At 47.4% G+C, this 27,788-nt stretch overlaps 1 protein-coding gene across 5 annotated transcripts in view; it reads right to left on the bottom strand.

Moving 5' to 3' along the window:
- Window positions 1–3,950: 3,950 nt before the first annotated feature.
- The window catches only part of SDHA (succinate dehydrogenase complex flavoprotein subunit A), a 32,268-nt gene continuing 8,430 nt past the window's right edge, over window positions 3,951–27,788 (bottom strand). For 3 of the 5 annotated variants that reach the window (XM_045394708.3, XM_073993020.1, XM_045394707.2), the window contains exons 6-15: window positions 26,167–26,315; window positions 22,910–23,034; window positions 20,149–20,317; window positions 18,109–18,304; window positions 16,542–16,713; window positions 12,047–12,165; window positions 8,604–8,715; window positions 8,247–8,377; window positions 6,161–6,274; window positions 3,951–4,299 (exon numbers count right to left, since the gene is read on the bottom strand). In XM_045394708.3, the coding sequence (XP_045250643.2) occupies window positions 4,213–4,299; window positions 6,161–6,274; window positions 8,247–8,377; window positions 8,604–8,715; window positions 12,047–12,165; window positions 16,542–16,713; window positions 18,109–18,304; window positions 20,149–20,317; window positions 22,910–23,034; window positions 26,167–26,315 (1,374 nt within the window). In that variant the 3' untranslated portion in view covers window positions 3,951–4,212. The remainder of the gene's footprint in view (window positions 4,300–6,160; window positions 6,275–8,246; window positions 8,378–8,603; window positions 8,716–12,046; window positions 12,166–16,541; window positions 16,714–18,108; window positions 18,305–20,148; window positions 20,318–22,909; window positions 23,035–26,166; window positions 26,316–27,788) is intronic. The other 2 variants (XM_073993022.1, XM_073993021.1) reach the window with 1 other exon arrangement.

The raw sequence follows: 27,788 nt of genomic DNA, 5'->3' as shown, positions 1-27,788 counted from the left end.
ATGGCTCACTAAATCTGCACACTTGAAGTGCTGTGTTCTAGCGATGTTCTGACGACACACGAATAGGCTGTGTGACTGTCACCAGCCTGATGTGCACTTGGGCTGCAGAAACCCATGATGCTGCCTAGCCCAGCCAGCCCCCGGTCACTCATCAGATTCCAACTGGATTCTGACACCACAAGCACCCGGGACGCTGCCTAGGAGCTTTCTCTGGTGGCAGGAGTACATCCTGGAGTAGGGTGGGGGTGCCTGGAATTGACCGTCCTGAACCTGTGGAGCGTTGGCTGGTGAAGGAACGCACCAGCTCCCACAGTGAGCACGGGCCCAGCTGCCCTTGTGGGACCTGGCTCCTGGACGCCCCACGACACCACCTCTTTCCTGTCCCACCTCCTGCTTCCCTTCAGCTACTGCTCAGGGCCACCTTCCAAATTTTGATCTCAGGGTTGGTGCCTGTAGAATGCAATCCAAGGAATTTAGATTCATTCATTTCAGATACTATTCTTTCAATTTTAGGGACTATCTTAAAAACTTAGTTTGGTAATATGTAAAACATTTAAAATTTCAAGGTCCAGGTATTACTTCAGAGTCTATTTCAGTCTCACTTCCACCACTGACCCCTGTCCTCCACAGCAACCACTTTAGTTTTCCATCTTTGTACTGTTTTAAGAAAAAGCAAATACATATTTGCATTATATTATATGTACTCTGCTCCTTATTAATAGGCCTTCCTCATTCCTCCTTCTGGTACTGAGTTCCCCACTGTACAAATTAATGTTCCTAATCCCCTACTGATGGACATTTTGATTGTTTCCGGTTTTACAAATGCCACAGTGAAGAACTTGGTTGCAAACACATTCAGGCTGTCAAAAGAACTCTGTGCAGGCCGGGCGCGGTGGCTCAAGCCTGTAATCCCAGCACTTTGGGAGGCCGAGACGGGCGGATCACGAGGTCAGGAGATCGAGACCATCCTGGGTAACACAGTGAAACCCCGTCTCTACTAAAAAATACAAAAACTTAGCCGGGCGAGGTGGCAGGCGCCTGTAGTCCCAGCTACTCGGGAGGCTGAGGCAGGAGAATGGCGTGAACCCGGGAGGCGGAGCTTGCAGTGAGCTGAGATCTGGCCACTGCACTCCAGCCTGGGTGACAGAGTGAGACTCCGTCTCAAAAAAAAAAAAAAAAAGAACTCTGTGCATAAAGTCCTTTCATTTCTTTTCCAGTTTTTTTGATGCAGATTCCAGAATTGCTGAGTCAAAGGGCAAATGCTACATACTTTCGTTAGACGCTGCCAAATCCTCTTCCACGAGGCTGCAACGTTCTGCATTCCACAGTGAGGTATGAGAGTCCTTGTACCCCACAGCTTCATAAACAAAGCATGATGGCAAACCTGCACGTTTACCAATCACACAGGTAAGAAATTTCATCCTAGTTTCACGAATTTTTGGTTAGCATTTTTATTACCAGCTTTTTTTTGGTGTAATGCACAGAAGGTAATGAACACATTCTACCTGCAAGCTTCTTCCTGTGCCTTTGGAATCTGCTCCTGCCAGTCTGCAGGGAACCATGGATCTGCTTTCTGTCACACAGGAGGCATTCTCGACACCCTCTGTACACAGCATGCACTTTTTTATTTGGCTTCTCTTACGCAGCATAGTGACTTTCAGATTTATTCAAGCTGCTGCATGTGCCAACAGTCCACTCCTTCCTAGTGCTGAGGCCCCATCACATAAGCACAACTATTTCCTGTGTGTGATGTGTTATTCTCTGGCTGTGCACTGCCAAAAAAGACATCATTTAAAAAAAAAAAAAAATCTAAATATAATGTAAAACCTGCCTTGCCTTAGGAAAGTTTTTCTGGCAGCGGCTCACACCTATAATCCCAATACTCTGGGAGGCTGAGGCAGGAGGACTGCTTGAGCCCAGGAGTTTGAGCTCAAGCAGTCCTGGGCGAGATGGTGAAACCCCGTCTCTGTAAAAAATATAAAAATTAGCCAGGCATAGTGGCTCACACCTGTAGTCTCAGCTCCTTGAGAAGCTGAGGTGGGAGGATTGCTGGAGCCCGGGCGGTGGAGGTTGCAGTGAGCCGAGATCACAAACCACTGCACTCCAGCCTGGGCAGCATGGCAAGACTCTGTCTCTACCAAGAAAAAAACCAAAAAATTAATAGAAGGAAAAACAAAAGGTTTTTCTTACCAAAAATACACTTTAAGGAACAAATTTATCATATTAAGTTGGTGCAAAAGTAATGTGGCTTTTACCATTGAAAGTAATGGCAAAAACTGCAATTACTTTTGCACCAACCTAATATTATTTTCTAATGACGAACTTGGAAATAATTGTCATTATTCTCTAAAAAGAACAGTCTAAAAATAAAGCAGCAGCCCATTTTACTTCTACGCCAGTTCTTTTAGTATTTGGCTATTTAAACTGGCGGTCCCTAACCGTTTTGGCACCAGGGACTGGTTTCACGGAACACATTTTTTCCATGGACAAGTGTGGGGATGGTGGGGATGGTCTGGAGATGAAACGGTTCCACCTCAGGTCATGAGCATTAAATTCTCAAAAGCGGCGCATAACCTAGATCCTTCGCATGCGCAGTTCACAACAGGGTTCGACTCCTATGAGAATCTAATGCCACCACTGATCTGACAGGAGGCGGAGCTCACACAGTAATGATCTGACAGGAGGCGGAGCTCACACAGTAATGATCTGACAGGAGGCGGAGCTCACACAGTAATGATCTGACGGGGGCGGGGCTCACACAGTAATGATCTGACGGGGGCGGGGCTCACACAGTAATGATCTGACAGGGGGCGGAGCTCACACAGTAATGATCTGACAGGAGGCGGAGCTCACACAGTAATGATCTGACAGGAGGCGGAGCTCACACAGTAATGATCTGACAGGAGGCGGAGCTCACACAGTAATGATCTGACAGGGGGCGGAGCTCACACAGTAATGATCTGACAGGGGGCGGAGCTCACACAGTAATGATCTGACAGGAGGCGGAGCTCACACAGTAATGATCTGACAGGGGGCGGAGCTCACACAGTAATGATCTGACAGGGGCGGGGCTCACACAGTAATGATCTGACGGGGGCGGGGCTCACACAGTAATGATCTGACGGGGGCGGGGCTCACACAGTAATGATCTGACAGGGGCGGGGCTCACACAGTAATGATCTGACAGGGGGCGGAGCTCACACAGTAATGATCTGACAGGAGGCGGAGCTCACACAGTAATGATCTGACAGGAGGTGGAGCTCACACAGTAATGCTCTGGCAGGGGGCGGAGCTCACACAGTAATGTTCACTGGCCAGCTGCCCACCCCCTACTGTGCCGCCCAGTTCCTAACAGGCCATGGAGTGGTACCAATTTGTGGCCTGGGGATTGGGGACCCCTGATTTAAATAATCGAGGACACACTGACCTAGTAAACCATCTGCCAAGAAAAGGGAGGAAATACTAGTTTTCTCCATTCGCTCTCAGGCACCAACATTAATTTGAACTTAGAAATAAACTACAATAAGGCCAGGCACAGTGGTTCACACCTATAATTCCAGCACTTTGGGAGGCCAAGGAGGAAGGATCACCTGAGCCCAGGAGTTTGAGACCAGCCTAGGCAACATAGTGAGACCCTGTCCCTACAATTAAAAAATAAATTAGCTGGGCATGGTGGTGCACACCTGTAGCCCCAACTACTCAGAAGGCTGGGTTGGGAAGATTACTTGAGCCGCCCAGGAGTTTGAGGCTGCAGTAAACTGAGACTGCACCACTGCACTGATCCTGTCTCAAAAAAAGAAAAGAAAGAAGAAAAAAAAGAAACCACAACAAAATATCTGGATTTTGATGTAACAGAATACAAAGATTATTACATTTGATTTTTAGGTCAACAAATATGACTAAAGTCATAATAGTAAAATATTTTAAATGGATTTGGAAATAAAAGAAAGTTTGTTCATTTGTATTTTATTTAAGAGCTGTGCCCAGTTTTATCATCTCACAAGAATGAAGCAAGGGACAAAGGTAAGTGCCACGTTCCCTGGCCACTGGGTTCCTGGCAAGCTACCAGCCACTGGGTGCCAATCTCCCTTCAATGTACTCCTTTTTCCCCAGAGTGCAGAAGTGTATAAAGGCAGTTATGACATGGACACATGCATGAGCTATTATACATAATTACAAAAGCTGATTCTGTTATCACTGCATCTTGTCTCATCAGTAGGAGCGAATGGCTGGGGGGACGGTGGCACAGTCAGCCTCGTTCAAAGTTTTGTCGATTACGGGTCTATATTCCAGAGTGACCTTGAAAAGAAGAATCAGTGGTAAGCATAAAAATGTACAAAAAGCCATCTCATGTATTCCTTTTGAAAAATTTAAACTATAAAAGTAGATTAATGGCAGGGGAACTTAAAAGTATTTGCCGCAGTCTTTTCCAATAACAAATTCAAAAATGATCTACATGCGCAACAGGGGACTGTAAATGGCGGCAGATCCCTAGAGTGGAACAGAGCGACGAAATGACCCTGTGCCAGATTCTCAGTGCTTTACAAAAATGCTCCCGTCATGAAAAGTGGGAGAACCCTTGTCTATACCAAGACACTTTATAACTACCTACTTCCAGTTCAAAGTAAATATTTACATAGGTTGAACATCCCTAATACAAAAATCTGAAATTCTCCAAAATCTGAAGCTTTCTGAGCACCAACATGACATTCAAAAGAAATGTGCTATGGAGTCAGATCTTCCGACTGGGGACGCTCAGACAGTAAGTATCATGCAGATATTCCAAAGTCTGAACAAGCCTGAAATCCGAAACACTTCTGGTCCCAAGGATTTCAGAGAAGGAATACTCAAGTTGTGTATTAAATATGCACAGACAGGAAAAGGTAGGCACATATACAAAGAAACTTAAACCATAATGGGTCATCTCTGGTTAGTGAGCTCTTATTTCAATCTCTTTGTACTTTCTGAAATGAGTATGTATTTCTTGAAAAATCACTAAAACTGGCTGAGTGTGTTGGTTCATGCCTGTTGGGGAGGTCAAGACAGGTGGATCACTAGAGTTCAAGACTAGCCTAGGCAACGTGGCGAAACCCCATCTCTACAAAACATACAAAAATTAGCCAGGCATGGTGGTGTGTGCCTGGGAGGCTGAGGTGGGAGGATCACCTGAGCCAGGGGGAGGTTGAGGCTACAGTGAGACAAGATCGAGCCACCACATTTCAGCCTGGGCAACAGAGATGAGACTGTCTCAGAAAAACAAAAAACCCGAACCCGGAAACATTAAAAATAGACTTGTGCTAAGCGAGTAAGGTGTGATTTCTATATACGATCAGGAAATGGCCTTCATGATAAATTCTGAAAATGACCTACTGCCTGAATTACAGACACACTAGATGATAGTGAGAGTCCACAGGTAACTTCCACAGACACAGATAAGTGATTATACGACTATCTCTTACAAGCTACGAAAAGCTTAAGGGTAAAAGCTTTCTATCTTCATTATTTCTGAATCTTAATGCCCAGCGGAAATGCCACACAGGTGAACTGTGCTTGTGTGGAACAAGGCTGCAACCCCCCTACCACACCCTTGGCTGGCTGTTCCCAGGACACTGCTCACCACAACCCCTCTGCTTACCCCAACCCCTCCTCAATTTCTGCCCTTCCCTTCTCTGCTTGCTCAGTGCCCAGGGGATGCTACGCGCTGCACCACATCCCCTCGGCTCCCCTACAGATGCTTCCAGCTGGGCCAGCCCAAGGGAGGAGAGGGGAGGGGTCTCTTCTGGGCTCCCTTGGTTTGGGACTGGTTTCTGGTAGTGGCTGTGTCCCCACCCCACAGACGCTGACTTTCTCCCTAAGTCCACAATCCTCATCTCCTCCCCGCTCACCAGGCCTTGGACACTTGCTCCTGCCCAGTGACTTCCATCTGGCCCACACCACGGAGCAGCCCTTCCTTAAGGCTCCTCTGAACCACCTGCAGGCGCTGGATTCTGTTTCCAGCCAGAAGCCTGACTGCTGTCAGAGGCCTTTTTCAGTGGTGCCTCAAATCTGTTGATTTAAATCTGGCCTGCTCCTCCCCGTTCACCATCAGCAAGGTCGGCCCGTGAACCTGGGCAGGGCCGTGCGCATTTTGGGTTGTGGTGAGAACGAGCTCCACACTGACCTTCCCAGTGCTGACGTCCACATAGGACAGGGTGTGCTTCCTCCAGTGCTCCTCAAAAGGCTTCTTCTGTTGCCCCTGGATGGGCTTGGAGTAATCGTACTCATCAATCCGCACCTGAGGCCAGAAACACCATCACATATCTTATTACTCTAACAGAGCAATACAGAAAAAACACAGCAAACATTAAAATGATCTAAGAGACAGATGCCCTAGAACTCATTCCATTTCCACTTCAGCCCCGGCACCATCAACATGTTCAGAACCCAAGGAGGCCACATGGCTGGTCAGGGGGTGTGCAGCCAGCAGTGAGTCCAGAGTAATCCGTGTCCGCACGTTCCCTTAGACACCCTTTATGTACCTAAGAGTTTACCAAATACTTTGTCTTTCTGCTGCATGCGCTGGGAGACTACCTACTACCTCAATCTTTTCTTTCAGCCTGTTTTTATTTTTAAAAAATTTTTCTTTTGAGATAGGCTCTCGCAATGTCACCCAGGCTGGAGTGCAGTGGTGTGATCACAGCTTGCTGGAGCCTTGACTTCCCAGGCTCAATCATCCTGCCTCAGCCTCCTGCACGTACCACCACGCCTGGCTAATTTTTTGTGTAGAGACAGGTTTCGCCATGTTGCCCAGGCTGGTCTAGAACTCCAGGCTCAAGTGATCTGCCTGCCTCAGCCTCCCAAATGCTGGGATTAGAGGCGTGAGCCACTGCACCTGGCTTCTATTCTAATTAAAACTCATTGTGACCAACTGAATTTATACTACTGGCCAGGCGCAGTGGCTCATGCCTGTAATCCTAGCACTTTGGGAGGCTGAGGTGTGTGGTTCACTTGAGGTCACGAGTTCAAGACCAGCCCGGCCAACATGGTGAAACCCCAACTCTACTGAAAATACAAAATTAGCCAGGCACGGTGGCGTGCGTCTGTAATCCCAGCTGCTTGGGAGGCTGAGGCAGGAGAATCACTTGAACCCTGGAGGCAGAGCTTGCAGTGAGCTGAGATTGCGCCATTGCATTCCAGCCTGGGGGACAGCGACTCCATCTCAAAAAAATAAAAATAAAAGTGATAAATTTATTATTATTCTGTATTCTGGCAAACACGGATTCATATACTTCGCAGGAAAGACTCTTAATATGTACAAGGAGGCAAGAGCAAGTTCCGAGCAGTGATCACAGCCATCAGCATATTCCAGTGGAGGGTAAATCGGTGAAATTTCGTGGTGAATAAAAATGATTTCCCACTCACCGCGCTCAGCGGGCTGGAAAGGTCACCAGCCGCCGCCCACACACGGTCCTGAACCAGCCTGTGTGCCTGCCTCGTGCAGCCTTTGTCCTTTCGCTGATGTGCTTTATCCTGAACTTGCATTTGTACCCCGAGCTTCCCTTTCCGTGTTTTTCTGCTATCGTATGTGAGAAACTCTTACCAGGCAGAATCCAACACGTGTGCTCTGCACAAAAATCAGTTCACCTGAAGAACAAGTGACCACAGGGCAGGCTCTATAATACCTTTTCCAAACCACAGGGCAGGTCTGAAACGGTGGCTTACTCGTTATTTAATAAACTGGCATTTCTTCCACAGGGCAGGTCTGAAACGGTGGCTTACTCGTTATTACTGGCATTTCCTCCTTAGGGCACGTTTGAAACGGTGGCTTACTCGTTATTTAATAAACTGGCATTTCCTCCTTAGGGCACGTTTGAAACGGTGGCTTACTCGTTATTTAATAAACTGGCATTTCCTCCACAGGGCACGTTTGAAACAGTGGCTTAATCGTTATTTAATAAACTGGCATTTATTTCCTGGTCATGCCACTCTGGCTGCACTTCTAAACTTGGCCTTCTAACAGCAAAGCACATTGGCTTGGAGATGCCACTGCTGCCATCAGTGGACGCTGACCCAAAGCAAGGAAAAGGTCACAGTGATCCAGAGGATGGCGGGAACCCAGGGATCAGAGTTACCAGGGGGAAAAAGGCGTTTTTTGGATTTACTTTTGGGGAAATGAAATAAAATGCAGAGAAAATGCAGGGGTGGGGCTGAGTCCCACCAGGTGGGAGGAAAAGGCAGGTGCAGGTGGGTGTGGCGAGAAGGCGCACCTTGTAGTCTTCCCTGGCGTGTGCGCCCCGTGACTCCTTCCGCGCCTCTGCTCCGTAGATGGTCTGCAGCGCACACAGCATCAGGTTCTGCAGCTCCAGGGTCTCCACCAGGTCCGTGTTCCAGACCATTCCTGGGGACACAAAAAGTTCCATCAGGGGCAGGCGGGACCCGTCACAGGGGCCTTCTGAGCTGTCAGCCTGGGCCTGCTAGTCCGTGGAGCCACTGGTTGTGGCTTTATGGCTGTGGATCCGGACAGCAAGCATGGAACTAAGGCAGCACTGACGGCACAGACACCAGCCCACCCTACAGAAGGCAGGGCCCAACACTGCACAGAGCCCGCTGTGCTGTCTGCTCACCCCGGTCAAACGTCTTCAGGTGCTTCAGGTCTCCGTAGAGCTTGCTGATTTTCCCACAACCTTCTTGCAACACGCTTCCCACACGGAACACGGCAGCATGATTTTGCATTGACTGTGACACAAAATATTATTGGTAAACTTTTAATTCATAGAAGCAGCCACACCAAGAACTGCTTAACTTTTAGACTTAACTGTTGTTTTGCATTTCATTTAAAAGTTACGTAAATTAAACAGAAAAATTAGGAAATTCAGACTATGAGTTTATTACTCTGAACTTAAAAATGAAGTTTTGACTAAAGCTTCTGAATACTGTTTGTATTACATACACATCTTAGACCCAGACACATCCTTTCCAGTGGGATACAGCCAGGGTCCAGGACTCCAAGCAGACTGCCTGTGAGGTACCATGTTCCACATGGCTCTGCGGCCAACCAGGCAGTGCTGCCTCCCCACACCCCTGGCGGGACTCCTGACGTGGGGTCTGGTGGTGAACGTGACACAAGCCAGCAGCCCTGTGGTGACACACACTAGGAGGAGCTCAGCAGAGCCCTGGTGATGGTGGGGTTGGAGCCAAAGGTCTTCAGTGAGAGGGAGGGGCGTGGGTGGCTGGGGCCCTTGGCCCATCTGGCTACTGTCTTCTGCCTATTTTGTAGAAGCTTCTTATACACTGACTTCCTTCATAGTTTTACTGTGGCAAGAAACGTGCCATGCAGTGGACCTGAAGTTTACTGTAGGTGTGCTGGCAACCGGGCGTCAGCTTTTGCTTCCTGTGGGACAGACAGATACCACCTCCGTGATCCCTCCTCCTCCTTGCTTCTCCCTCTAACTCTGCTTTGCTCCACTGACCCTAATTGTTTCCTCCTCTACCAATGCACTTTCATGGTTTAATTTGGACATTTCATCTGATTTTCCTTGGACTCATACATAATCATGACACTGCAATGCACATCAACCTAATGGTTTTTCAGGAAGAACAAATGAAAAAAGTTGCATCTCAGAATCTAGTATTACATTCTTTCATGTCCTTTAGCAGCCACGTTTTCATATCCTTTCTTGTATTTCTGGTTACATTATTTCAAGGCATTTTTAATTTTTTGTTTGAAATGTGAATGAGATATTTACTGATGTCTAAGCAGATTACTGCTGGCACATCGCAAAGCAACTAATTTTTAGATACAAATCTCTTATCCAGACACCTTACTGCATTCTTGTTTTGTTTCTGTTAGTTTTTTCAGTTTATTCTCTGGGAATTTTTTGGAAATTATGTTGGTAAATAATAGCAATTGTATCGATTCCTTTTCAATATTTACTGCCGAGACCAACTCGATCGTGGAGACCCTAACCCAGCAGCACTAGAGGAATTAAAGACACACACAGAAAATAGCTTGTGGAGCGGGATATCAGGGGTCTCACAGCCTTCAGAGCTGAGAGCCTCGAACAGAGATTTACCCACATATTTACTGACAGCAAGCCAGTCATAAGATTTACTAAAAGTATTCCTTACGGGAAACAAAGGGATGGGTCTGGCTAGTTATCTGCAGCAGGCACACGTCCTTAAGGCACACATTGCTCATGCTATTGTTTGTGGTTTAAGAAACACTTAAGCGGTTTTCCACCCTGGGTGGGCCAGGCGTTCCTTGCCCTCATTCCGGAAAACCCACAACCTTCCAGCGTGGGCGTCATGGCCATCATGAGTATGTCATGGTGCTGCAGAGATTTTGTTTATGGCCAGTTTGGGGGCCTGTTCCCAACAATTTACCTCATTTCTTTTTTTGATTCTTACTATTAATAGCCAGAGTCAGCAGAAAAATCCCTTCCCCCAACAAAACGCATTTCCACAAGCACAGGAAGCTCTGTTTGTTCAGTGCTGACTCCAGCATCTCACGGAGCCTGCGATACAGCAGGCACCAAGACACACCTTGTTTGGTGAGAATGTTTCTAGTATTCTTACTTCAAACTGTCTCACGGATTTGCCATTTCTGTATCCTAAGGCATGTTCCCATTCTCTAATACAATGGTTCCTTCTCTCACAGCTGGCCTCCAACCCTACAAAAGTACTGCAAGGCATCACTCAGCCTTCTGTGCCTTAATCACGCTATTTTCTCACCGTTCCAGAAAGCCTCCCTCAAGCTCAATCTTACTTCAAGACTGAAGGGCACAGGCCTCTGAAAATGTCAGCAGGGAACCTGTTCTCTTGTGTCTTAACACCATATGCCTTTCAGAATAGGACTAAAGCAATGGACTTCTTTTTAGAAAATACGCAGAAATTCTTGCAAATAGTAGACAAGAGATCTCATTCATGGACAAGAATCCTTGTTATTAGAGGAATTCAGTTTCTCAGACTGACTATATATCAAGTTCTCCACAGCCCTCTGTGGCTAATGGCTGCCATACTGGACGGCAAACACTCGGAACATTTCCATCGTCACAGACGGTCCCACTGGACCGACTCCCAGCAGCACAGGCCGCACACATCAGTTTCCACCCACCGCCCACTCTCCCTCTCTTCTGAGTATATTCAGGGGCAGCCACAGGCCCAGCTTAAAGACATTTCCAAGCTGCTGGAAGTCAGGCATGATGACATGATCAATATGTGGGCCTGAGATGTAAGCACCAGTATTATGTTGAACTCCAGGAAACCTGCGAAGAGAAAGCTGCCCTGCTGGGGACTGAGCTTCTCCGGTGGTCCTGCTGCTCCCTCTCCTCCACGCTGTGACTCATCCATGACAGCCTGCGACGGTCAGGGCACGGAGGTCACGCCCAAGCACACACGAGTGAACCGGAGAAGGCTGTCCTGGATGCTAAGCAGTCACTAGTTCTGCCCTAGCCTGCTGACCTGCTATGTGGAAAAGTGCACTTCTGTATAGTTCAGGCCTCCTGGTCTCTTTCATATTCTTGATACGGTGAGGAGTACGTCCTACTGCTGTTTACCTCGATACTGGTGCAGCCTCGTATGTTTATCGCAGCACTAGTCACAATAGCAAAGTCATGGAATCAACCTAAGTGCCCATCAATGGATGACCGGACAAAGAAAATGTGGTACATAAACACCATGAAATACTCAGCCATACAAAAATAATGCAATCATGTCTTCTGCAGCCACACAGATGGAACAGGTCACTCTCCTAAGTGAAGTGACTCAAGGTCAAGTGTCACATTCTTACTTGGAAGTGGAAACTGAACGGTGAGTACACGTGGCCACACAGAGTGGACTAACAGAGACTGGGGGCTCCAAAAAGCGGAAGGGGTGGGGATGAGCAATTACCTGCTGGGTACAACATACACGACTTGGGTGACGTGAAAAGCCCAGACTCCACCACCTCATGGTACATCCACACAAACTGCACCTGCATCCCCCTAAATCTATTTTTAAAAAAACAAAACCAGTGCAGGGCCAGGTATGCAGCCAGCCTGCTCACTCCAGAGCGAGTCCAGGCTCTTACCTTCTGCATGCTGAGTCGAAGTTCTGACGTTCTTATGCTTCCGTCAGCAAATCTCAATTTGTCAAGATTCATGACAGATTCTTCTCCAGCATTTGGTTTAATTGGAGGGACTTTATCTCCTAAAACAAAAAAAAAGTTAGAATTTAACTTTTCAAAACTATTTTAAAAAACCAAATGGATTTAGAATGACACAAAAATACATAGCACAGCCGCTCAAGGAGCTTGGAAACTGCGAAAGTCTTCTCAGCTAACACACTGCCAGCCCACCCTACATCTGAGGCCATCTGTTGAGCTGGGGTCAATTTTAAAGAACATACATAAAGGCAAAATTGTTGGCACACAGTAGATATCCATTAACTTATCTTAGAGTGAATAAACTAGAAATCATCTCTAAAATTAAAAAATTAAATGAAGGCCGGGTGCGGTGGCTCTCGCCTGTAATCCTAGCACTTTAGGAGGCCGAGATAGGTGGATCACTTGAGGTCAGGAGTTCAAGTGCAGCCTGGCCAACGTGGCAAAACCTCGTTTCTACTAAAAACACAAAAATTATCAGGGTATGGTGGTGTGCGCCTATAATCCCAGCTACTCGGGAGGCTGAGGCATGAGAACTGCTTGAACCCGAAAGGTAGAGGTTGCAGTGAGCCGAGATTGCGCCACTGCACTCCAGTCTGGGCAAGAGCGAGACCCTGTTTTAAAAAAAAAAATTAAATGTATACAAATTTATATACATTAAGTGTATATAAACATCACTCCACTAAGGGAAAAAACAAACACCTTCCAGATGGTGGTCCTGAGGGGCCGGCCACCCCACTGTCCTTCGCATAAGGGGAAGGAAGGTGGCTGCTGTGTGCTTGAAAGTCACCTGCTGATTTGGACTCTTGTGTGCTCTCACCTACACTTCAAGATTTGCAATTTTTTTTTTTTTTGAGATGGAATTTTGCTCTGTAGCCCAAGTTGGAGTGCACTGACACCATCTCGGCTCACTGTAACCTCCACCTCCTGGTTCAAGCAATCCTTATGCCTCAGCCTCCAGAGTAGCTGGGACTACAGGAGTATGCCACCATACCTGGCTAATTTTTGTATTTTCAGTAGAGATGGGGTTTCACCATGTTGGCCAGGCTGGTCTCAAACTCCTGACCTCAGGTGAGCCACCTGTCTCAGCCTCCCAAAGTGCTGGGATCACATGTGTGAGCCACTGTGCACAGCCAAGATTTGCAACTCTTGTGTTTCTAAGATGTCTTCAAAAAAATTTTAAAGTTTTTTAAATAACATTATATATATTTTCTTCAACAGGTAATACATGCAGAAGGTAGGAGGTATGAAATGCAGGAGTCAAACAGGCCCCGCCCCGCCCACCACCTCTCCAGGGGACCAGGGTGTGGGTCTCTTGAGGGCCTGCTCAAATGCTTCTAGGATTGCTGGTGTTTCTTTTCCTTTTGATTATAATGCTTTAAAAATTGATCATTCAGTAAAATTGACTTTTTTCTTTCAGTGGACCGTTGTACAATTTCTTTTTTCTTTTCTTTGAGACAGCGTCTCCTCCCTCTGTTGCTCAGGCTGGAGTGCAGTGGTATGATCTCGGCTCACTGCAACCTCCGCCTTCAAGGCTCCAGCAATCCTCCCCCCTCAGCCTCCCAAGTAGCTAGGGCTACACTGGTGTGAGCCACCATGCCCAGCTAATTTTTGTATTTTTTGTAGAGACGGGGCTTTACCACCTTGCCCAAGCTGGTCTTGAACTCCTGAGCTCAAGCAATCTGCCTGCCTCGGCCTCCCAAAGTGGTGGGATTATAGGCATAAGCCACTGCACCCAGCCTCAGTTCTACCAACTTTAACACATGTATAGATGCATGTAACCACTTTGGGAGGCTGAGACAGGAGGATCACTTGAGGCCAGGAGTTCAAGACCATCTTGGGCAACAAAGGGAGACCCTGTCCCTACAAAATATTTTTAAAATTAGCCATGTGTGGTGGCGTGCACCTAATTGTACCACTGCACTCCAGCCTGGGCGACAGAGGGAGACTATCTCTAAAAAATATATATATGTATGTATTCTTTTTTTTGGGGAGTGGGGGAGAAGTGGTGATGCTACAAGCATTTTTTCTTTCCTTTTCATTTTAAAAAATTAAAGCACAAAGATACAGTAAAATAAACTCACCATTTTTAGTGTAGTTTTTCAAATTTTAGTACACAGAGAGCTGTGTCCGTATCAGGAAACAGCCTCTGGCAACCACCAATCCCTTTTCTTCCCTAGATGTGCCTTTTCCAGAATGTTGTATTAAGAGAGCCACAGGTGTGCAGCCTTTTGAGTCTGACTCCACAGCATTCTGCGTGAGATGCTGCATGCATGAGCGGTTTCTCAGATGTAAAGTATAGGGTATTCTTTTTTTTTTTTTTTTTTTTGAGACCGAGTCTTGCTCTGTCACCCAGGCTGGAGTGCAGTGGCCGGATCTCAGCTCACTGCAAGCCCCGCCTCCCGGGTTCACGCCATTCTCCTGCCTCAGCCTCCCAAGTAGCTGGGAGTACAGGCGCCCGCCACCTCGCCTGGCTAATTTTTTTTTTTTGTATTTTAGTAGAGATGGGGTTTCACTGTGTTAGCCAGGATGGTCTCGATCTCCTGACCTCGTGATCCGCCCGTCTCGGCCTCCCAAAGTGCTGGGATTACAGGCTTGAGCCACCGCACCCGGCCAAGTATAGGGTATTCTTACAAAATGTTCTTTTTTTGCATTTTCAGAGAAAAAGAAGCTCAAAATTTCTACATTGCTCTGAGAGAAGTGGTATCAGTCCTCACTGCTACAAAGTGCAGGGCTATGGAGTGAGACAATCACAACCTGTGGCGTCAGAAGCGATGGACCTGAACTCCGCCTTCGCCCATGGTCAGCAGCGACTTGGGGTAAGACGCCAGCTCTGCGTGTGCTGGCCTCCCGAGCTGTGGTCAGATCCAGAGACAGAGTGTCTGAAGTAAGCTACCTTTTTAATACTCTCCGTACCTTTCTAACTACAGATATAAAAGCGGGCATGTTTATAAGTTACAGCAGTCCTAGTTTTTATTTCACTTGAATCCACACAAAAAGCACCTGTTCTATTAAAACAGCAGAAAGGATGCCAAACAGTTAACACCAGAGAAAGGTAATGGGAAGAATGTGGGCCTGGGGTCCCACCATCCTTGCCACACAAACATCCACCGGTGCTTCATCCACCTCACACTGTTCTGAGCACATGAGGCTGGATAACCACCGTGAAGATCTCTGGAGGTGAGAGTGATGCTAACTGTCCCGTTCTTAGTGCACATGAGACTCACACTCCCACACATGGTATTTCTTCTCCTACACATTATTTGACGCTATCATGAAAAGAAAACCAGCAAGTGAAATCCAATCTGTCCGTAGAGAGTGGGAATTCTGTTCACTGTAAGTCATCCCTTCTCCTCTAATAGAGGCTAGCTGTACTTTGTTTTTAGAATGGCCTAAATTGTTTTTCTAAGTACATGTTACATATTCATTCACACCAACTATTTAAAAAATTTCATTGCAAATAAGTGATTTTTATCAGGCAAGTAATATGTAATGAACTTCCCCTAAAAATAACAACTTCCTAATAGTGCTTTTTCTTTTTTCTTTTTTTTTGAGACAGAGTCTCGCACTGTCACCCAGGCTGGAGCGCAGTGGCCGGATCTCAGCTCACTGCAAGCCCCGCCTCCCGGGTTTACACCATTCTCCTGCCTCAGCCTCCCGAGTAGCTGGGACTACAGGCGCCCGCCACCTCGCCCGGCTAGTTTTTTGTATTTTTTTTAGTAGAGACGGGGTTTCACCGTGTTAGCCAGGATGGTCTCAATCTCTCCACCTCGTGATCCGCCCGTCTCAGCCTCCCAAAGTGCTGGGATTACAGGCTTGAGCCACCGCACCCGGCCCCTAATTGTGCTTTTTCTAAGCAGAACATAATGACTACAAAATAATTTAAAAAAAATGTAACCCCAAAAATGTCACCTTAACTGTTAAGATCCCCAACCAGCCTCTATCTAGTCTCAACATTACCACCATATAACCTCCGGATTTCTCAGTTTAATCACTTCTAGGGGAAAAAACCCAGACTACCTCTATATGACCACTAAGCAAATTTCCCGTAACAAATCGAGGCTTTGTAACCTGGCTGGGTGCCGTGGCTCATGTCTGTAATCCCAGTACTTTGGGAAGCTGAGGCAGAAGGACTGCTTGGGTCTAGGAGTTCAAGACCAGCCTGGGCAATATTGTGAGACCCTGTTTCTACAAAAAAAAATTTTTTTTTAAATTAGCCAGGTGTGGTGGTGCACATCTGTAGTCCTAGCTACTTGGGACTCTGCAGGTGGAGGTGTTGAGGACTGCTCAAGCCCGGGAGGTTGAGGCGGCTATGACTGTGCCATGGCACTCCAGCCTGGGCTGACCTGTCTCAAAAAAAGGAAAAACGACTGTAACCTCCTGCGCCTTCTCAGACAGTCTGGCTCCTGAAGAAAACACTTACCAGGCCTGCACGACTCTTCGATGCTCAGGGCACATGCCCGACCAAAGACGACCAGGTCCAAGAGGGAGTTTGCCCCGAGCCGGTTGGCACCATGTACCGAGGCACAGGCGGCCTCCCCACAGGCGTACAGCCCGGGCACAATCTGATCCTGGCCATTCACGTGCCTCAGGACCTGTGGAAAGGAAGATTTCAGGTGAAATGTCAAGGTGCCCATACCTCCACCAGCCCACCTCCCCCAGCAGGGTGTCTGTGCTGCAGACCAGAGAAAGAGAGGGAAGTAGGCCAGGCGCGGTGGCTCACGCCTGTAATCCCAGCACTTTGGGAGGTTGAGGCGGGTGGATCACCTGAGGTCAGGGGTTCGAGACTTGCCTGGCTAACATGGTGAAACCCCGTCTCAACTAAAAATACAAAAATTAGTGAGGCATGACGGCGAGTGCCTATAATCCCAGCTACTCGGGAGGCTGAGGCAGAAGAATCGCTTGAACCTGGGAGGCGGAGGTTGCAGTGAGCCGAGATTGCGCCATTGTGCTCCAGCCTAAGCGACAGAGCGAGACTGAATCTCCAAGAAAAAAAGGGAAGGAAAGACCATATCTAAGAGGGAGGTAAGGACCATAGCTCCTCTTCTTCAGAGGGAAGCTTCCGAATGTCCCCCCATTTCCCTCTGCCCTGAGCACCTGCTGTTACAAGCAGGTCAGAGGACCCCTAATGTCAGCGTCTGCGACTGTCCCTGTGTCCCATGTTCCCGAGGCCCTCACCACCTGCACTCCGGCTCAGACCCGGGAGCACGGCAGGTGGAGGAACATCAGCAGGTGACACTGATGTTCCAGACTCTTCTACCCCCTGTTCACCTCTTCATCTATGCAGGGAAAGTAACAGCTGCCGCCCACCTTGCCCAACAAGGAGCCTAAGTGACTGACAAGCTCTGTGTGAACCGCAAACCACTCAAAGGTAGGAATTAGAAAGATCCCTCGATGTACAAGATCATTAGAAATAACACGAGATCGGCCGGGCGCGGTGGCTCACGCCTGTAATCCCAGCACTTTGGGAGGCCGAGGCGGGCGGATCACAAGGTCAGGAGATCGAGACCACGGTGAAACCCTGTCTCTACTAAAAATACAAAAAATTAGCCGGGCGCGGTTGTGGGCGCCTGTAGTCCCAGCTACTCGGGAGGCTGAGGCAGGAGAATGGCGTGAACCCGGGAGGCGGAGCTTGCAGTGAGCCGAGATCGCGCCACTGCACTCCAGCCTGGGCGACACAGCGAGACTCCGTCTCAAAAAAAAAAAAAAAAAAAAAAAAGAAATAACACGAGATCATATAGGAAAGTAACTATAAAATGGAAAAAAGGCTGCAAATGATGCATCTATGACAATTTACTAAGGAGGAATAAATTATTAAGCCCCCTCCATCCTCCAGTAATAGAAATTTAAAGTACAATCTAGAAAACAAGACAGAACTTTCTTGAAGAAAACATCTGTCTTTTCCTCTACGATCTAAAGAGACAACTGCAAGGTGGGCCCCGTTGTCCCAGCCTTCTATCCAGCTGCGGGAGGGCAGCCAGCACCATCACCTGACCCTTGTAGTTGGTGGGAATGCCGCCCATGTTATAATGCACGGTGGGGAGGACAGGGATCGGCTCCTTCGTGACGTCCACACCAGCGAAGATCATGGCTGTCTCTGAAATGCCGGGCAGGCGCGTGGCCAGCTGCTCCGGAGGCAGGTGGTGCAGCTGCAGGTAGACGTGATCTTTCTCAGGGCCACAGCCTCTGGGAAGACAGAACAAACACCGTCACATAAGGCAGAGAATGGCCTCTGGGAAGACAGAACAAACACCGTCACATAAGGCAGAGAACGGCCTCTGGGAAAACAGAACAAACACCGTCACATAAGGCAGAGAACGGCCTCTGGGAAAACAGAACAAACACCATCACATAAGGCAGAGAACGGCCTCTGGGAAGACGAACAAACACCATCACATAAGGCAGAGAACGGCCTCCGGGAAAACAGAACAAACACCGTCACATAAGGCAGAGAACGGCCCTGGGAAGACGAACAAACACCATCACATAAGGCAGAGAACAGCCTCTGGGAAGACGAACAAACACCATCACATAAGGCAGAGAACGGCCTCTGGGAAGACAGAACAAACACCGTCACATAAGGCAGAGAACGGCAACGGCAGGAGACCTCAGAATACGCCATCTTGGAAGCATGTGAGTTTCAATGTTTTGATACTGAGGAAAATTTCCCCTCATTTATGGTCGCCCTCTCATCAAATCTTTCTAAGCATCTACTGTGTGCCAGGGACAATCCTAGGTGCTGGGACACAGCTGAGACCCAGAACAAAAACTCTGCCCTCCCTGAACTCACACTCGTCTCAGGGATCACAGCCTGCTGCGGCTGTCCTTGGTAAGTGCATTAGAAAGGGCTCTATGCCAAACACAATCGTCCCTGCGTATCCGTGGCAGGTTGGGTCCAGGACCCCCATGGATACTAAAATCCGTGGATGCTCAAGTCCCTAATATAAAATGGAAGAGTATTTATATATAACCTATGCACATCCTCCTCTATACTTTACATCATCCTCATTTAAAGTTTTACATTTAAGCTTTACAACAACTCCAGGATTACTCACAGTACCTAATACAATGTAAATGCTACGTAAATAGTTGTTAAACTGTGTTGTTTAGGGAACAATGACGGGGAAAAAAAGTCTGCATATTTGTAAGGTTGCAATTTTACTTTCAATACATAGCTGGTTGAAACCACACATGTGGAACCAACGGGTACAGACGGCCACCATATTCCAGAAAAACATTTGACTTCTCTGTTTTTGTTTGTTTTTTTTTCCTTGAGAGAGTCTTGCTCTGTCGCCAAGGCTGGAGTGCAGTGGCGCCACTTCGGCTCACTGCAAGCTCTGCCTCCCAGGTTCATGCCATTCTCCTGCCTCAGTCTCCCTAGTAGCTGAGACTACAGGCGCCTGGCATCACGCCTCGCTAATTTTTTGTATTTTTCGTAGAGACGGGGTTTCACCATGTTAGCCAAGATGATCTCCATCTCCTGATCTCATGATCCGCCCGCCTCGGCCTCCCAAAGTGCTGGGATTACAGGTGTGAGCCACGGCGCCCGGCCTGACTTCTCTGTTTTTTTAAATATAAAAATGTAAAACCTCTAAAGGCCATACCAGCAGATATTACATTAAAGAACAGGGTCAGAAATGAAAGAGCTGCAACTTGTTTAACTGAAAGCCAGATAACCCACACCCTTTGAAAGCTACCGAAAAACACCTGTGGGCATCAGACACAACACCCAAGGCTCACGTGCCGACTTCAGGTTGCGTGTGCGTCTCTCATTCCTGTACTCTGTCACATACTCACCCACACTAAGAGAAATTCTGTTCCACAGATCTGAGAAAGAAACTGGCTAAAATTTTTAAAATGTAGGTCTTTAAGAAAATACCACAGACTAACAGACGCCTGTCAGCAGCTGAGAGAGGTGGCTGTGCACGTGTGCCTGCACACGAAGGTGAGGGCAAGCGGTGCTGGAACTCACAGAAGCAACCCCGGCCCGTGTGCCCACTCAGACAATGCTGGTGGTAAATCACACGGACCTTCCTTCGCGGATCTCCAGAGTCATCGACCGAGACACCACATCTCTAGACGCCAGGTCCTTCGCCACGGGGGCGTATCGCTCCATAAACCTTTCGCCTTGACTGTTAATGAGAATGCCTCCCTCTCCACGACATCCTTCCGTAATGAGACAACCGGCACCATATATGCCTGCAAAAAACCACAAACATTTATAACCTAACAATTGCTAGGTCTCTATTTCAAATGCATTATTTTTTTTCAAGATTTTTTTGGGGGAGAGAGGAAAAAGATATGCAGAAGGCATTATATGCAAAACTGAATAGAAAGAACAGTTAAGATACAGTAGAAAGTCTGGATAACAAAAAGCACTGACGAGGCTGACAGCTGCAGCAGAGGTTGGGGCAGAGCAGTGTCCCCAGCGAGGAGAAAGGCCAGCCCACAGACCTCTGGCCGATACTCTGATTACAGCCCAGTGTACGCTGCATGCCTCAAATTTTGTTTTAATTTTTGAACATTCTTTTGCACTATGATACTGTGGTAACTAGTTAAGAATACGAGCTTGGAGAATTCATATCTAAATTACCCAAACAGTGGCAAGGACAGTAATAATGATTATTTTACTTAATATTCACACTGCACTTGCTAGGGGCAGTTCCAGCTGCTTTCCACATAACTCATTTAAGTCTTACAACAACTCCGGGTAGTACTACCCGCTTTCTCAGTGACAGCAAATTACCGCTTGGTAACATCCAGTCATGCAGTTGAGGACACAGCTCAAACCCAAACCTGGGCAGTCTGGTGGTCTGTGCTCCAAACAGCGGCTCTGTGACTCCTCAAGGCGATGAGAAACAGGGCATGCCTAGCTCTCTAATTTTAACAAAGGAGATCAAAAACCCGAAAGTAAACGTATTTCAAAAGCTACAATTTTTATTAGTATACAAAAAGGGCAATCTTGCTTTTAAAACGAGAATGTGATTCTTGCATCTTGCCTGTCTTTTGATTTTCTAAGTTTCAATGCTCTTTTTTTCTGTGGATTACTTCTCACATATTGAAGACAAAGCATGAGAAGTGGAGCTCTAAGCAAATTACAGAGGGAATTCAGGGACTCAGTGACATTCTATTGATTAAAAAAAGTAATAAAAAAATACAACAGACCAGGTGCAGTGGCTCATGGCTATAATCCCAGCACTCTGAGGGGCCGAGGCAGGAGGATCGCCTAAGCCCTGGAGTTTGAGACCAGCCTGGGCAAAACGGTGACACCCCATCTCTACCAAAAACAAAACAACCCTCAAAAATTAGCCGGGTGTGGTAACGCATGCCTGTAGTCCCAGCCGTTTGGGAGGCTGAGGTGGAAGGATCCTTTGAGCCTGGGAGACAAAGGCTGCAGTGAGCCAAGACTGCTCCACTGCACTCCAGCCTGGGCAATAGAGCAAGACCCCGTCTCTAAACAAATTAAAAAAAAAAAAAACCTACAACAAATTCATTTCTTATTTTCATCCCTTCCAGGGACCAGAAAGCTGACACTGACAGAGAAAGAGAAGGCACAGGTCTGGTTCTTTAGCACCACTTCAGGGGTCTCCATCGTCCACAGGTCAGAAAAGCAACCCAGAGAAGTCCAGGACGAGTCAAACAAGAGGCAGATGTGTGTGTCTCTCTGACTCATTCTGAAGAACCTCCCCCAAACTCAAGACTTCAACTGTCATTTCTGTGTTAATGTCTCCAAACTGCACATTCGTAAGCTCAACCGTCAGACATCCCCGAGATGAGCTCATCTTCCCCACAACAAGCTCCCTCAGTGGTCGTGTGGGCGGAGCCCCAACGTCCGAACGTCACACGGGGTTCTGTCACGGCTGTGCCCTAACTTTACACCCCATTATCGCGGAAGCTCCGTGTTCTCCTACAAAGCCGAAATCTGCCCGTGCTGCTTCTGTCCGAACGTCACACGAGGTTCTGTCACGGCCGTGCCCTAACTTTACACCCCATTATCGCGGAAGCTCCGTGTTCTCCTACAAAGCCGAAATCTGCCCGTGCTGCTTCTGGGTTCCACGGCATTCTCCCAGCTCTCAGAACGCTCACTCAGCAAACCCTGATGGAGACCCTGCCACGTGCTGGGCATGGGCCACCCCAGCTAATGAGAAGACCTGCCTGCCCGAGGAGCTGACGACCTCGTTGCGAAGAGGGACACTGAACAATCCCTGCTTTACTTTTTTTTTTTTTTTTTTGAGACAGAGTCTTACTCTGTTGCCCAGGCAGGAGTGCAGGGGTGCGACCTGGGCTCACTGCAACCTCTGCCTCCCAGGTTGAAACATTCCTCCCACCTCAGCCTCCCAAGTAGCTGGGATTATAGGTACATGCCACCACGCCATGCTGATTTTTGTATTTTCAGTAGACATGAGGTTTCACCATGTTGGTCGGGCTGGTCTTGAACTCCTGACCTCAGGTGATCTGCCTGCCTTGGCCTCCCAAAGTGCTGGGATTCCAGGCATGAGCCACCGCGCCTGGCCTCAATCCCTGCTTTACTGCTGGCACAAGTATGATCAAGGCAGGGTTTAGGGCTCTTCAGAAATGCATAAAACGCTGGCCCAAACTGCCTTAGGGGAAGGAGAGTGTGGGAAAAGTCTCCTTAAGGAAACGACATTGAAGTGAGGACCTGAGAGCTGAGGAAGCTGATCTTCAACACCATGTTATTACATAAAACCATGGAGGAGCAATGAGTAGGCACCACACGCTTATAAGACACACATGAGCTGAACACCTGCCGGGCAAGGTGTCCTGCCCTACCTGTGGGGTGGAACTGAACGAACTCTAGGTCCTGGCAAGGAAGGCCTGCCCTGGTGATCATGGCCGTGCCGTCGCCGGTGCTGGTGTGGGCAGACGTGCAGCTGAAGTAGGTGCGCCCGTAGCCTCTGGAAACAACAGACAGCAGTGACTGCACACAGCGGCCCACGTCCGGACCTCCTGTCTGGTGAGATCACAGAATGGACACAGCAGCCCCCGGGCACCGTCTTCTCAGTGCACACAACCCCCTACTCACGCACACCCCACACACATCACTGGGGGCCACACCAGTGGAGCTGCTACCCTATGCATGTAGGATAGAAGCCTGGGATCAGAGAAGGGACTTCCATTTGTATTTTATTTATTTATTCTGAGATAGAGTCTAACTCTGTCACCCAGGCTGGAATACAGTGGCACGATCTCGGCTCACAGCAACCTCCAGCTCCCAGGTTCAAGTGACTTTTCCGCCTCAGCCTCCTGGGTAGCTGGGATTACAGGTGTGCACCACCATGCCCAGTTAATTTTTGTATTTTTAGTAGGCATGGGGTTTCGCCATGTTGGCCCGGCTGGTCTCGAACTCCTGACCTCAAGTGATCCTCCCACTTCGGCCTTCCAAAGTGCTGGGATTACAGGCATGAGCCGGCCTTCCAAAGTGCTGGGATTACAGGCATGAGCCACTGCACGTCTGGCCCTGTTTGTATTTTAGCTTTGTGCTGTTCAAAAGATTTCCCCAATAAGCATATACTACTTTTATAATGAAAATTTTAAAATTTTTATGGATTTTTTCCCCCCCAATTTACTGAAGTATGATTGATGAATTAAAAAAAAAAAAAAACCGTATATATTTAAGGTGTACAATGTGATGATTTGATATATTTTGTGAACTGATGACACAATCAAATTAATACACATCTATCACTGTGGGGAAAAGAAAGAGAGATCAGCCTGTTACTGTGTCTATATAGAAAGAAGTAGACATAAGAGACTCCATTTGGTTCTGTATTTGAGATGCTGTTATCTGTGACCCTACGCCCAACCTTGTCCTTGCAAGAGACATGTGCTGTGGTCACTCAAGGTTTAATGGATTTTGGGCTGTGCAGGATGTGTCTTTGTTAAACAAGTGCCTGAAGGCAGCTTGCTGGTTAAAAATCCTGCCCGTCCCTGGGCAATAGAACATCTAGGTGTGAGACCCGATTATATGCTCTGTTTACTGAGACAGGAGAAAACCACCTTACAGCATAAGGTGGGACTTGCTGTCGAGACTTGCTGGCGCAATGCTGCTAAAAGGTTTGTGGAGATGTCTGCATATGCATATCAAGGCACAGCATTTTCCTTTGAACTTACAATGTCACAGAGATCTTTATCCATATGTCTCACTGCTAATTTTCTCCCTTCGATGATCCTATTGTCCTGCCACTCCCTTATCTTTAAGATGGTAAAAATAATTATCAATAAATACAAAGGGAACTCTGAGACCAGTGCCGACGTGGGTCCTCTGTAAGCTGAGCGCCGGTCCCCTGGGCCCACTTTTTCTTTCTCTATACTTTGACTCTGTGTCTCATTTCTTTTCTCAAGTCTCTCATTCCACCTAACGAGAAACGCCCACAGGTGTGGAGGGGCAGGCCACCCCCTTCATATCACCTCATATAATTATCCTTTTTTTTGGAGATACAGACGCCTAAGGTCTACTCTGTTTGTAAATTTCAAGTTATAATATTAATGATACTCACTGTGCTGTATAATATTCACTATAGCCACCATGCTGTATAATGTTAACTCTAGCCACCGTGCTGTATAATATTCACTATAGCCACCGTGCTGTATAATACTCACTATAGCCACCGTGCTGTATAATACTCACTATAGCCACCGTGCTGTATAATATTCACTATAGCCACCGTGCTGTATAATATTCACTATAGCCACCGTGTTGTATATTAGAACTTCTGAAGTTCACCTCGTAACGGGAAGTCACACCTTTCATCAGCATCGCTGCAGTCTGCATTCCCCCAGCCCCTGGCAACCACTGTCCTACTCTGTTTCCATGAGTTTTGACTTTTTTAGATTCCACATATAAGTGACAGGCAGTATCTGTCATTCTGTGCCTGGCTTGTTTCACTTAACATAATGACTTTGGGTTCATCCCTGTTGTCACAAATGACAGGATTCCCTTCATTTTCATAGCTGAGTAATATTCAGTTGCGTATACACACCACATTTTCCTTAAACACCAACACATACTTAGGTTTTTTCCATATCTCGGGAACTGTGAACAACGCTGCAATGAACATGGGGGTCCAGGTGTCTCTTTGAGCTTCTGATTTCATGCCCTTTGGATATACACCCAGAAATGGGGTTGCTGGAGCACATGGTAGTCCTATGAATTCTGAGGAATTTCCACAATAGTTGTACTAATTTACATTCCCCCAACAGCACACAGGGTCCCTTTTCTCCACATCCTCACCAACACTTGCTCTCTTTTGTACTCTTGGTAACAGCCATTCTACCTGGAGTGAGATGAGATGATGTCTCATTGGGGTTTTAATTTGCATTTCTCTGGTGCTTAGTGATGTTGAGCATTTTTTCATACATCAATTGGCCATTTGTTTGTCTTCTCTGGAAAAATATCTATTCAAGTCCTTTGCCCATTTTTAGTAGGGTTGTTTTTTAGTTGGGTTTAGTAGGTTGTTTTTAGTAGGGTTTTTTTTTTCTATTTTAGATACTAAGATATTATTAGATATAAGGTTTGGAAAATATTTTTTCCCAACCTGTAGTTTTGCTGATTTTTTCCTTCCCTGTACTGACAGTTTTTACTTTGAAAATGGTTAAAGTAACTGACAGTGTATAAAATTAAAGTTACTTATTTTCGTTATGTGGAGAAGAAGGACTTACCCATCCCAGGAATCAGTATTAACACAGTACCCACTAAAACAAGAGGGACTGTGTCAGAAACCCCCATGGGACTCTTCGGGCTGCAGTTTCCTCATCTAAAATCGGGAGAGGTAAGCTGTGAACCTGACGGCAGTCACCCCCGTCTACTGAGGGCCATGCTTTCTCGCCGCCTGAGGCAGGTGCTCCCGTCCTTACCCTTCACAGGTGAGGAACCACGGCTGGGAGAGGCCATCACCCTCACAAGGTTATATCAAGGCCTGTGTCTGAACCGTTATTCTACAATGCCTCTATTTTCATTAAAATAAAGAAACTCTAAATGAAAGTTATTCATTTTTATAAATGAAATAAAGTAGAAATTAGAGTCCTACCCTGTGGCAACAACAGTGTTCTTTGCTCTTATGCGATGGATGGACCCGTCCTCTATGCACAGTGCGATGACACCACGGCACTCCCCGTCCTCCATCAGGAGATCCAAGGCAAAATACTCCACAAAATAGCTGGTATCGTATCGCAGAGACTAAAAGAAAGGAAAAAAAAGGGCAGGAAGTGTTAAGCCAAACTTTAAGGTTTTAAGGTGGTATTTGCTCGTGTGAATAGGTGAAAGAACCTGATCCAAATGGACCAGGTAAATCCAAGGAGATCAGCAACAGAGTCAAGGACGCTGTCAGCGCCCGAGAGGCGTTCCACACCGCGCAGCACAGACAAGGCAGGTGCGCTAGAGAACGCAGCAGCCACAGCTCCTACTTTGGTGACACATTTCCTATTTCTACACAACCCGAAGAGGCACTCCACACTGTCTGGTGGCCACAGGCAGCTCCGCTTAGAGTTTGGTGCCAGAGTGAGGTCCACAGACCATGGGGTCACAGCCCAGGTGGGAGCTGCTGGCAACACACAACCACTAAATTAATTAAAATAAATCAAATGTTCAGCTCTTCAGCTACACCTGCCACATTAGCAACAGCCACATGTGGCTGGCAGCTCCCAACGCGGACGGTTGCAGACAAGCAGATTCCAGCACTGCAGAAAGGTAGGCACTGGACAGCGCTGCCCGCCTGGACCTGCTGTTCCCTCAGCCAGTGCGAGTTGCCCTCGTAAGCCTGGGCCAGCTCCCCACATGACAGCTCCTGCTCCGGACGGAGCTGCTTTCTCCTCCCACCACACACTCGTCCATGCACTCAGCCACAGAGAAGGCACTGGTGTTCTAACAACTTGCAAATTAATGGTCTGTCCCTATTCATCAGAAAACAACAAAGTTCAGAATACTGAATACTCTGAATCAATACTGTTCAGAATATTATTTGGCCATGCCAAAGTTGACCTTGATTACCCAGTAACTATTGTCACCTCAAGTCTTTGTCCAGTGATAACAATTAAAATTAAAATAATCCATGGCTGGGTGTGGTGGCTCACACCTCTAATCCTCGCACTTTGGGAGGCCGAGGCGGGTACACTGCCTGAGCTCAGGAGTTCGGGACCAGCCTGGGCAACATGGGAAGCCCTGTCTCTACTAAAATACAAAAAATTAGCCAGGCATGGTGGCGTGCACTTATAGTCCCAGCTACTCAGGAGGCTGAGGCAGGAGAATCACTTGAACCCGGGAGGTGGAGGTTGCAGTGAGCAGAGATTGCACCACTGCACTCCAGCCTGGTGACAGAGTGAGAGTCCGTCTCAAAAACAAAGCAAAGCAAAACAAAACAAAACAAACAAACAAAACCAATCCATTCAGGAACTCAGAGGTTTGGTAAAAGAGCCTTAAAATGCTTTTTTTCTTTTTCTTTTTTTTGAGACGTAGTCTCACTCTGTCGTCCAGGCTGGAGTGCAGTGGCGTGATCTCAGCTCACTGCAAGCTCCGACTCCCAGGTTCACGCCATTCTCCTGCCTAAGCCTCCCAAGTAGCTGGGACTATAGGCGCCCGCCACCACGCCCGGCTAATTTTTTTGTATTTTTAGTACAGACGGGGTTTCAGTGTTAGGCAAGATGGTCTCAAACT

This window comes from Macaca fascicularis, chromosome 6 (genome assembly GCF_037993035.2).
Source record: "Macaca fascicularis isolate 582-1 chromosome 6, T2T-MFA8v1.1".
Lineage (NCBI taxonomy): Eukaryota > Metazoa > Chordata > Mammalia > Primates > Cercopithecidae > Macaca > Macaca fascicularis.
Note: the sequence above shows the minus strand (reverse complement) of the source record. Positions and strands in the feature narration are given on the sequence as shown.